Source organism: Bos indicus x Bos taurus, chromosome 12, assembly GCF_003369695.1.
Source record: "Bos indicus x Bos taurus breed Angus x Brahman F1 hybrid chromosome 12, Bos_hybrid_MaternalHap_v2.0, whole genome shotgun sequence".
In the NCBI taxonomy this organism is placed as follows: Eukaryota; Metazoa; Chordata; class Mammalia; order Artiodactyla; family Bovidae; genus Bos; species Bos indicus x Bos taurus.
This window is the reverse complement of record NC_040087.1, coordinates 28153721-28166122: the sequence shown is the minus strand read 5'-3', so window position 1 is coordinate 28166122 and position 12402 is coordinate 28153721. Positions and strand designations below refer to the sequence as shown.

At 34.9% G+C, this 12402-nt stretch overlaps 1 protein-coding gene across 3 annotated transcripts in view; it reads left to right on the top strand.

Moving 5' to 3' along the window:
• The window catches only part of PDS5B (PDS5 cohesin associated factor B), a 189151-nt gene that overhangs the window by 70926 nt on the left and 105823 nt on the right, over positions 1-12402 (top strand). For all 3 annotated transcript variants that reach the window (XM_027557450.1, XM_027557448.1, XM_027557449.1), the window contains exons 3-6: positions 1882-2085; positions 4183-4269; positions 4371-4468; positions 5103-5229. In XM_027557450.1, the coding sequence (XP_027413251.1) occupies positions 1882-2085; positions 4183-4269; positions 4371-4468; positions 5103-5229 (516 nt within the window). The remainder of the gene's footprint in view (positions 1-1881; positions 2086-4182; positions 4270-4370; positions 4469-5102; positions 5230-12402) is intronic.

The window sequence follows — 12402 nt, the reverse complement described above, 5'->3', positions numbered from 1 at the left end:
GTGTAGAAAGTTTGCCATAATTAATCACTGAAGGCCCAGGAGCCTTACAATACTACTTTATTGCTGCATGATTATTTGTATTAGAAGAAAAAAACCCCTTGTATTATTATAAATTTCACATAAAATCTTAGTATTGTAGCCTATGCATACAATACTGGAATGACAGATATAAGGTGTTTATTATTCAAAGCAAAAGGCATCTTTGAGCAGATTAAGTTTACCAGTATGTGGATCTTTTATCTAGTTGGGAGTTTGTGTATATTTTATTAGAAATGGTTAAGCTGCAAACTGTATATGGTATTTTTCATTTCTGAGTATCTAGATTTTCTTGACCTATTAAATTTTTAGAGAAAAAGTATGTTTATTTCCTCACATTTGTTTATATTTCAGCAATGATATCATCCTTATTGTCTGCTAAGAAATGAATGGTAAACACAGAGATAGATTCCACTTATAAGCTTTTAGCATTTAGTGTCTTTTATGGATGTTATTTTCTCAGACATCTTTTTTAATTTAAGGACTTTGGCAGTGGCATCCCACTCCAGTACTCTTGCCTGGAAAATCCCATGGATAGAGGAGCCTGGTAGGCTGCAGTCCATGGGGTTGCTAAGAGTCGGACACGACTAAGAAACTTCACTTTCACTTTTCACTTTCACACATTGGAGAAGGAAATGGCAACCCACTCCAGTGTTCTTTCTTGGAGAATCCCAGGGATGGCGGAGCCTGGTGGGCTGCCGTCTATGGGGTCACACAGAGTCAACACGACTGAAGCGACCTAGCATAGCATAGCATGAAGTATTCAAGAGTTTGTAGCACCATTTGAGTTGTACACAGTATTGAGAAATTCCTGTTGTCTAACCCTTGCTTATTTTGGTGGAATGATTGCCACTGTGTTCACATGCAGTGCTTGTAGTATCCTTTCCTTATTTTGTAGACATTTATGCCCAGCAATAATCTGCTTAGTTTGCTTTTTTTTTCTAATTTACACTTCCGTCTGTTAAGTTTTAGAAAATCTTGTTAATATGTAAGATGTCATTGTTTATATAATTCCTAGAGTTTCCTGTAATATTTTATTCAAAGTATACTTTCTCTCTCACTCTTGTGAAGAGATTCCAAGGAAAGAACGAGTTCCTTGCATGTAGCTTTCCCTTCCTCCCTCCATAATACACCTAAGTCCATCAAAGCATATATCTTAAAAGTAATAAAATGAAGAGGTTAGTAGAGTAGCCCTGGACAGTGTACCCTTAAATTAATGTAGTGCCAGACTGGAAGGATTAGTGTATGCCTGGTCCTGGATTCCGGTGTAGTAGAACTGAGGGTCCGTCCTGTGAGGAACACTGTTAGCCACAGCTGCTGTGAGAATTCAGTATGACATTGGGCATTTCATTACCCACAAGTGTTCACTCTGCAGCTGAGTGGAGATCCATGTGCCATGTGTCTCAGGGGCCCAGTCCAGTCCTACTTGTTCATTGGTATTTGTAGCACCACCTAGTGGATGCCAGATGGTCACCTTTACGTTGTCCCTGACAAGTTCGGCAATTTTGTTAAGTCTCATGTGAAGTAGAAATAGTGCAGGCTGCTAATATTGAAATTAGAGAAAGCCCTTCACAGAGTTCAACTATGTAATTCTTCATGATTGTTGTTTCTGTCCCACTTGTTACACATGCTATTGAGTCTTACTAATGAACTGTCCACCTCATGTTCTCTTTTACTGTAGCACAGGAAGTACTTCATTGGATGCTACAGATAGATACTTTTAGAGGAAACATGAAAGTGTATTACTGAAAGTTAACCTTTGTAATTAATATGGTTTTTATTTTCAGATGAATATATGTTTACATAGAGGATGTCATTATTTGATTTCGTTTTATCTTTATATAGATGGTTGTGAAAACTTTCATGGATATGGACCAGGACTCTGAAGAAGAAAAGGAGCTTTATTTAAACCTAGCTTTACATCTTGCTTCAGACTTTTTCCTCAAGCATCCTGATAAAGATGTTCGCTTACTGGTAGCCTGCTGCCTTGCTGATATTTTCCGAATTTATGCTCCTGAAGCTCCTTATACATCCCCTGATAAATTAAAGGCAAGTACTGATTCAGAGAACTGCCAAGATTGACTGATACTTTATCTTTCTAACTGAAACGGGTATTAAAGTATTTAGATTATTTGTTTGGGGTCTTTGACATTAATTGCAGCAGTCTTTTGCTAAACTATTTTTGTTTTCTTTATTTTCTGTAGAATTTCCTCCTCCCAATTAGTACTTAATTTTATAAAACAAGTTCTGATCTTCAGAATAAGAAGTTGATTAGTAAAGTGTATTGTATACTTTTTTTTTTGGCCACTCTGTGTTGCTTGTGGGATCTTAGTCCCCTGACCAGGGATTGAATCTTGGCCATGGTAGTGAAAGTGCCAAGTCTTAACCACTGGATTGCCAGGGAATTTCCTATACTTTTAAAATTATGTCATCATTAGTGCTATCACTTGGGGTACACTTCCTTTTCCTTTTTAAAAATTCATGTGAAGACCATGTTCATTATTGAAAAGACAGTATCTACTGTAAATGTGAATTTATATGAATCCTAATTCATATAATGGAAGATGTGATGTGCATTGTTCTGAAGAAAATACAATGGGCAAAATTTTAATGAAAGGTAGAAAACATACCTAATACTTTATTATGGTAGTTTTAAGTAAAGGCATGTCAATGAAATGATTCTTAAAAGATGGAAAAAGAAAGGGAATAACCTGGTAAATCCAGTGGATAAAAAGAATGAAAATAAGTATAACTGTGCAAAAAAATATTGAGTAAGGCAGGTTAGAAGAACATTAGAAAGACGAGCAGTAATAAAAGATAACTGCGGAAACCGTGGGTTAGAAAATGAGTCCCATGGGAAGATTACTGAGTATGAATTTAAAAAAGACAATTTAGATTTATTATATTTAACAAGTGTTTATGTTAGTTACCTGTTGGGAACTGGGTTTACCTTGGTGAAAAACAGCCCGGACTTGGTTCTATAGTCAGGGACTTGCATTTTAAAAACTGAAATGAGAAACCTGCTCATTTGATCCCTTGAGCCGGGATTCGGTAAGGAATGCCCAAACTGCTGTGGGCATGTTTGTCTTATATATCTCACAATTGGGGAGATAGGGAACAATATTTGTCATTTAAAAGTAAAGTGAATTATAAGATTTGAGAATGCTTGGAGACTTAAAGTAGATAATGTGAGCTGGTCTGTGCAGTTGTGTACCCAGATGAATTGTGAACCTCTCATTTGAGGTACTTAATTGATTTAAGGAGTAGTTGTATTTAGTAACCATTTTTGAAGAATGTACTTTTGATAGTATTTTTTTTGAAAAGCTACTTAGTAATCTGCATATTCTGTTTCTTCCCTTTTAAATAAGGTTTATCATTTTACTTATAAGGGAATTTTTTTTCTCTCTCTTTTTTTTGACAGATGAGCATGCTTCCTTTCTAAAATTAGCTTTTATAATTTTAGCCTTTTCCAAACTTTCCAAAGACATCATCTCCATACAAATTTGACTCAAAGTGATGCTGAACCTATTGTACGCGGGTATAAAGGGATGTGTAATAAAAAGTCAAAAGCAAGAGATGGAGATAGATTGATAAATTGTAGGGAAAAACAAGTATTAATAATTATAATGACTGGGTAGGAAGCCTGACAAGTTAACTTCTAAGGGTCTTTTTAAAATTTCTAAGTTTCTGCAGTCTATTTTCTTTCCACTTGGTGATTTTGTTTTGCAATTTTAAGTTTCCTAAACTGTGTTCTTTCTATACAGTTACCATATATAATGCCATTCCACAAACCTGATCAAATCAGCTTTCAGTCATTGCAACGGGTTCGTTCTAATAACAGCATAAGTTTTACTTTACTCGGTTTTCAGGGCTGTTGTTTTTAACTTACTGTAAGATGTTTTTCTTTCTCTACTTTTAGATCATGGTAAATGATTTACTGTCTTCCTTTAAAGGGGGTTAAGAAATTTGGTGTTTTCATGATAATGCACATTTAAAAAATTTGAGGCAAATGCAAGTTTTTTTTTTCTTTTTTTAAACTGGTTCTTTACAGTTTTGTCATCATAGATACATATGAGTGCTGAATTATCTTTAAGAATTTAGTGGATGTTTTCATAATCTAAACAAAACTTTGTCCCTTTTTTTAAGGATATATTTATGTTTATAACAAGGCAGTTGAAGGGACTAGAAGATACAAAGAGCCCACAATTCAATAGATATTTTTATTTACTTGAGGTAAGCAGTATGTTATATTTTGAAGTGACATTTTAAAATGGTTTCTTAACATGTATATTTTTACTAATTAAAATTTTACCCTTTTCACCTCTTAATTTTAGAACATTGCTTGGGTCAAGTCATATAACATATGCTTTGAGTTGGAAGACAGCAATGAAATTTTTACCCAATTATACAGAACATTATTTTCAGTTATAAAGTAAGTTTACTAAAATTATAATCTTTTTTAAATGTAAAGAATTTTTAGCTTATAAATGAATCTGCATAAACTGTGTTTTTATGATGAATATCAGAAGGCTAATATTTGTAACTTAAGAATTCATTAACATGATTTTTATAGATACGTTTTGAAAATAAATACAGCTAATTTTGTATTGTAGAGAATAATACAAGAGTGGCATTAATCTGATATAAAAATATTTTTATTATATTATTTTTCTTTTGTTTAAATCACATATTACTGACCCCTTAATTCCTGTGAATCATTTAGTTTTTTGTGTATTCCTTATAATCATCTGTTAGAATTAACTTCAACAAAGCAGTTTGATGCTCTGAATTTAAGGCCAAACTAAAGTTACATTTGATTTAATTACTTTTGATTGTGAGACTGATAAAAATTAGCAAACGTAATCTTGGAAATGTAGTTTAAAAAATATTTTGGATGCTACTGTAAGATTTTGGAGAGAAGGAAGCTTTAAATGAATATATACAATTGTATTTAATTAATACCTTAATATCATTGTAAAATAAAGTGTGATGTTCCATGTTATGATTAAATCCTATAAATTTCAGGTATGCTTAAATTTAAATGAAATATCAATTTTGAATTTCAGCAATGGCCACAATCAGAAAGTTCATATGCATATGGTGGATCTCATGAGTTCTATTATTTGTGAAGGTGATACAGTATCTCAGGAGCTTTTGGATACAGTTTTGGTAAATCTGGTACCTGCTCATAAGGTAAGTAGCAAAATATACTTGAATATATATCTAAAATCTGTCAACAGTAGGGTCCAGAATTTACTTATGTTTAAAATGCAGTTTATCCTGCTTTATTCTTAGTTTTGGAGACTTATTGATTAATGTTAATGAACATTAATTGTGTTTAGTAAAACATAATTGTGTGGATCACAATAAACTGTGGAAAATTCTGAAAGAGATGAGAATCCCAGACCACCTGACCTACCTCTTGAGAAATCTGTATGCAGGTCAGGAAGCAACAGTTAGAACTGGACATGGAACAACAGACTCGTTCCAAATAGGAAAAGGAGTACATCAAGCCTGTATATTGTCACCCTGCTTATTTAACTTATATGCAGAGTACATCATGAGAAACACTGGGCTGGAGGAAACACAAGCTGGAATCAAGATTGCCGGGAGAAATATCAATAACCTCAGATATGCAGATGATACCACCCTTATGGCAGAAAGTGAAGAAGAACTAAAGAGCCTCTTGATGAAAGTGAAAGAGGAGAGAGAAGTTGGCTTAAAGTTCAACATTCAGAAAACGAAGATCATGGCATCCAGTCCCATCACTTTATGGCAAATAGATGGGGAAACAGTGGAAACAGTGGCTGACTTGATTTTTCTGGACTCCAAAATCACTGCAGATGGTGATTGCAGCCATGAAATTAAAAGACGCTTGCTCCTTGGAAGGAAAGTTGTGACCAACCTGGATAGCATATTCAAAAGCAGAGACATTACTTTGCCAACATAGGTCCATCTAGTCAGGGCTATCATTTTTCCAGTGGTTACGTATGGATGTGAAAGTTGGACTATAAAGAAAGTGCCGAAGAATTGATGCTTTTGAACTGTGGTGTTGGAGAAGACCTTTGAGAGTTCCTTGGACTGCAAGGAGATCCAACCAATCCATCCTAAGGGAGATCAGTTCTGGGTGTTCATTGGAAGGACTGATGTTGAAGCTGAAACTCCAATACTTTGGCCACCTGATGTATAGAGCTGACTCCTTGAAAAAGACCGTGATGCTGGGAAAGATGAGGGCAGGAGGAAAAGGGAACGTCAGAGGATGAGATGGTTGGATGGCATCACTGTATCAATGGACATGGGTTTGGGTAGACTCTGGAAGTTGGTGATGGACAGGGAGGCCTGGCGTGGTTCGTGAGGTCACAAAGAGTCGGACACAACTGAGTGACTGAACTGAACTGAAAACATGAAACACTTAATAGTCATTAATTAAATGGAAAGAAGGGATAACATATTTAGTATATGTGATAAAATATATGTAATAACTCAGTTTTGTATGGGATTATGTTTCAAGGAATATATTAATAGCTACTTAGAAATGGGTTCAATCCCTGGGTTGAGAAGATCCCTGGAGACGGAAGTGGAAACTCACTCCAGTATTCTTACCTGGAAATTTACAGAGGAGTCTGGCAGGCTATGATCTGTGGAGTCTCAAAGAGTTGTACATGACTGAGTGACTAACACTTTCATTTTCTTTTCTTTGATTCTCTTATATATGTTGGGAGATACATAACCAATTAGGGCCTTGGGTAAAAGATAGTGATAGTATAGTTTGAAAGGAGGGGTGAAATTAAAAGAGAAGTCTTTACTAATTTGGAAAGAAGGAAATGTTGATGGCACTGGTATTTCTTGCCTGGGTAATATTAATCAAGTTGTGTGTGTATATGTGCTTGTGTGTTTTATTCTTTGAAAATGACTTAACACTCTGGTTCTGTGATTCACCAGTATAAAGGTCTTTGTAAACTTAAGACCTTTCTTGCAAAATATAATTTAAGTTTATAGCTATACTGCTTTCTCAGAAATATTGCCAGTGAAAAATGACCTCATAATCCAAAATTTCCAAACTTTTAAAATAGTCCCTGAATACTGAAAAATCAGGCACTAACTAAAAATTCAGATAATATATTTATAAGCTAAAAATGATAAATGCCTTTAACAGAATTAAATATAATGATTTTATGTCTTAATGCCTCTGAGTATAAGAGTTGAAAACATGATAGCTAGGCATAGGAAAGGAGAAGGTGTAAGGTTGGGGGAAAGAAAAGTGTAAATTAAAAATGGTCATTGAGATCAAAATCTTTATTGGACTGTAACAGACATTTAGAGAACTAGGACATAGATCTGAGGAAATTATACAAATACAGTGAGATAAGGAAAACAAAAGATTCTAACAGGTGAAAGAGAGACTGGAAAGGTCCAGTATATCTAAAAGTGATAAAGAACACCAAATAAGAATGGAAACAGAAATTATATGCAAGTATATATTTGCTTAACATTTTCTAGAATTGATGAGAAGCATAAATTTATGAGTGAAGTAACAAAGGGTCATGATCAGAATATAAACAAAACTCAGTGCAGACACATCCTGGAGAAATTGTAGAATGCTGAAATAGAAATAATGTATTCATACAAAGCATCCAGAGGGGAAAAGCATAGCCCTGACAAAGAATAAACCTTAAAGTGATGACTGACTTCTCAGTAGCAAGGACAGATGCCAGAGGATAATGGCCCTGTATTTCACAAAGTGCTAATAAAATAACTACACAGACACAGTTGCTATCCAGTTTGAGTGAACTTAAGACATTAAATATACAACTTGTCAATATACCCTTCCTGAAAGAACTACTACTCTTCAAATACTTTAGAATACTGGAAATTGAAACTTGAAAGAAGTGAAATGTAAGTAGTAGTGGTGAGCAACAAAATGCTCTAAGTAAGAACTGATATAAAGCAAAAACAATAGTAGTAAAAATTGTACTTATTAATTAAAGGGATATTAACAAAATGGTCCTAAACCACAGGATAAAAATAGCATGTAAGATTGAATGACTTAATGGAGTCAGTGAGTGATATGATCCTGGTGATGATCAGGAGGATAAAGCTGTAAAAAATTTACTTTGGACTTTAAATGAAATACTTTTGTTAAAATTTTAAGGATTACAATGCAGGGAAGAATTAAAATAAATGTAAATGGACCAAATTTACTACTTCAGGTTATCAGATTAGATTAAAAATAATCCACCTGGTCATTGTTAATAAGAGATAACAAAAATAATTTCATCAAAGGTGACACTAAAAGGATGGGAAAAGTATTTGCCAACACATGCTAACTGAAGGAAAACTGAAGTAGCTTGTATTGATTTTAGGTAGTATAGTCTTTAGTGGGTAGAGAAGGGATTTATACAGTGATAAATTATAGTGCTAAAATGATATCTAACTTGCAATTACATAGGCTAAAAATATTAATATATAAAGCATATATTGAAAAATTATAAGGACAAACTCACAATTTGGTGGGCCATTTTAAAAACTTCCCAGTAATTATAAATCTAATAGACTTAATAGACTAGTGGTTCTTGAGGATTTTAAAACACAAAGCTAACAGTGCTGTGGCACTCATAATTAATCTGTCAAAGGAATAAAGCATAATGGAAATTACTAGATATTTAGAAATGATAATTAAATGATATATATTGAATCCTCTGGGATTCAAGTTAAACATTTTGAATACAACTTTATAGTTTTCAGCTCAAAAAGTTATAAAAATATTGTTAGAGTGTACAAATGGTAGAAGAAAGTAAACAATGAAGAATGGAAGTTAATCAAATGGAAAACACAGTGACTGATTTCAGAAAAACCAAAAGTTGGTAATTTAGGTCAGATCAGATCAGATCAGTCGCTCAGTCGTGTCCAACTCCCTGCGACCCCATGAATCGCAGCACGCCAGGCCTCCCTGTCCATCACCAACTCCAGGAGTTCACCCATACTCATGTCCATCAAGTCAGTGGTGCCATCCACCCATCTCATCCTCTGGCGTCCCCTTCTCCTCCTGCCCCCAATCCCTCCCAGCATCAGAGTCTTTTCCAGTGAGTCAACTCTTCGCATGAGGTGGCCAAAGTACTGGAGTTTCAGCTTTAGCATCATTCCTTCCAAAGAAATCCCGGGGCTGATCTCCTTCAGAATGGACTGGTTGGATCTCCTTGCAGTCCAAGGGACTCTCAAGAGTCTTCTCCAACACCGCAGTTCAAAAGCATCAATTCTTAGGCACTCAGCTTTCTTCACAGTCCAACTCTCAAATCCATACATGACCACAGGAAAAACCATAGCCTTGACTAGACGAACCTTTGTTGGCAAAGTAATGTCTCTGCTTTTGAATATGCTATCTAGGTTGGTCATAACTTTCCTTCCAAGGAGTAAGCATCTTTTAATATCATGGCTGCAGTCACCATCTGCAGTGATTTTGGAGCCCAGAAAAATAAAGTCTGACACTGTTTCCACTGTTTCCCCATCTATTTCCCATGAAGTGATGGGACCAGATGCCATGATCTTCGTTTTCTGAATGTTGAGCTTTAAGCCAACTTTTTCACTCTCCACTTTCACTTTCATCAAGAGGCTTTTGAGTTCCTCTTCACTTTCTGCCATAAGGGTGGTGTCATCTGCATATCTGAGGTTATTGGTATTTCTCCTGGCAGTCTTGATTCCAGCTTGTGTTTCTTCCAGTCCAGCGTTTCTCATGATGTACTCTGCATATAAGTTAAATAAGCAGGGTCATGTCAAATCAGAAAAAGGGAGATGGTATTAATAAACAGTTTTAGAATGAAATGAAGAACAACAAACATTAAAAAGATCAAAAACAATTCCATGAACATTATTTTATGCTAACATATTTGAAATTGGTCAGATTTCTAGAAAATATAACTTGCCAGTTTTTTCTCAAGAGAGAAAATTTTGAATAACCTTTAACCAGTAAAAAAATTAATTGGTTTTAGAAACTCTGTCCATAAAACAAACAAACTCTTCCTCCCAAACAACCATAACAGTAATAATAGTAATAGCCGCAGGACTCAAACTGAGCATGCTGCTGCTGCTAAGTCACTTCAGTCGTGTCCGACTCTGTGCGACCCCATAGATGGCAGCCCACTAGGCTCCTCTGTCCCTGGGATTCTCCAGGCAAGAATATTGGAGTGGGTTGCCATTTCCTTCTCCAATGCATGAAAGTGAAAAGTTAAAGTGAAGTCACTCAGTTGTGCCCGACTCTTGCGACCCATGGACTGGAGCCTACCCGGCGCCTCTGTCCATGGGATTTTCCAGGCGAGAGTACTGGAGTGGGGTGCCATTGCTTTCTCCGCAAACCGAGCTTAAAAGAACTTAAAACTCATCACTAGCAGATTTCTATTAATCATTTAAGTGCCATGTAATCCTGATATTTAGAAAGTTTTTCCAGATTGTAAAAAGGAAGGCATGTTCTACAATTCACATTATAAGCAGAATATAATCTTCATGGGAAAACTAGACAAAACCCAAGTGCAAGAAAGGAGGATAATTTAATTTAAAATGGCAACCCACTCCAGTATTCTCGCCTGGAGAATCCGAGGAACAGAGGAGTCTGGTGGGCTGCCGTCTATGGGGTCACACAGAGTCAGACACGACTGAAGTGACTTAGCAGCAGCAGCATACTCATGTAAATCCAGTATAAAATAGCAATGGACAATATCTAGAACGATACAAAGTAATATTGGTAATGAGCAAATTGACTTAATTTTAGGAATACAGAGATGGTTAATAGTAGGCTAAGATATTTGTGGAAATTAACAGAGCAAAGAGAAAAAAATATCAGTAGATCTATAAAGGAAACTATTTGCTAAAATTCAGTATAACTTATGATAAAGAATATTAGCATATTTGAAATAGAAAGTAATTTCTTTAACCTTATAAGGTTGTATACGGTACTGCACTTAATGGTGAAATGTGAGGCATTCTCTTTGAAGTTAGGGATATTATAAAAATGTCACTTCTACTCAGGAAAGAAACAAGTATGCTGTTTCTAATCTACGTTAACTGGAGGCCTTAAGTTGGTGGAATAAAACAATACAAACAAAAGATAAAAAAGGATTAGAAAGAAGAAACAAAACTGAAATTATTTGCAGATGTTCTGTTCTGACTGCTTGTACAGAAAAAAAAATGTACGAATTAGTTTCTAGAACAAGTAAGAAAATTCTGCAGTTGCTAGGTATAAGATCAATGTATAAAAATGTTAGTGTAATTTGGAAAAAAATTTTATTTGTAGCTTTTAACAAAAACTTGAGCTACTTAGAAATTTAATAACACTGTACATGACCTTAGTGTTGAAAATTATTGCAGTTGATGTAAAAGTATAAAAGAACACTTCAGTATGTTGCATGATTTGTTACATTTATGTGATGGGAAACTCAGTATCATAATAATGTCATTCCTCTGCATACTAATAGATAATCCAGTCAAAATAGATATTGTGAATGTGTGTGTATGTGAGCATGTGTGTTTAGTTGGACAAATTGGTTTTTGAAAAAGAGTAAGAAAACGGGGACTTACCTTAACCTGATGTTAAGACATTGCTTCCATATGTCTCTTTGACTGTAAAATCAGGCAGTACTAGTAATAGACCAAGGGACATATGGAAGTAATGGATACTTTACAAATAGATACATAGTTGTATAGAAACTTGAGTATGGATATTACAGGGAAGTCTCTGGAGGGAATAATGGACTTTAATGTCCATGTGGAAAATAATACAAGATTCTTATTTCACACCATGCATAAAAATAAAGTACAGGCAGAATACAGATCTAAATATGAAAAGCCAGTGTTTAAAGTTTTATCAAAAAATATAAAACAACAAATTAACATCAGTGTAGAAAGAATTTTAAAAATGTAGAGAGAACACAAGCCAAGTAGTGGAGAGAGCACAAGCCAAATAGGAAAAGATTGATATATCTGGTTATATTAAAATTAAAAGTTCTATGTCCTAAGACACCATAAGCATTGTAAAAATGTAACTCTAAGATATGTTGTGCATATAATTGACAGATATTTAGTGGATAGAATTTATAGAGAAACTTCACACGAATAAGGCAAAACAGCTCATTTGAAAAATGGTAAAGGTAGTATTTATAGAAGATTATTTCTTTTATGTGCAAGGAGCCATGTACAAAACAATTTAATGTCTATGGATAGGAGAATGAGTAAATAAGCTATAGTATGCTATATGGGCTTCCCTGGTGGTTCAGACGGTAAAGAATCCTGCAGTGCAGGAGACCCAGGTTCAATCCCTGGGTCAAGAAGATCCCCTGGAGAAGGAAATGGCAACCCACTCCAGTATTCTTGCCTTGG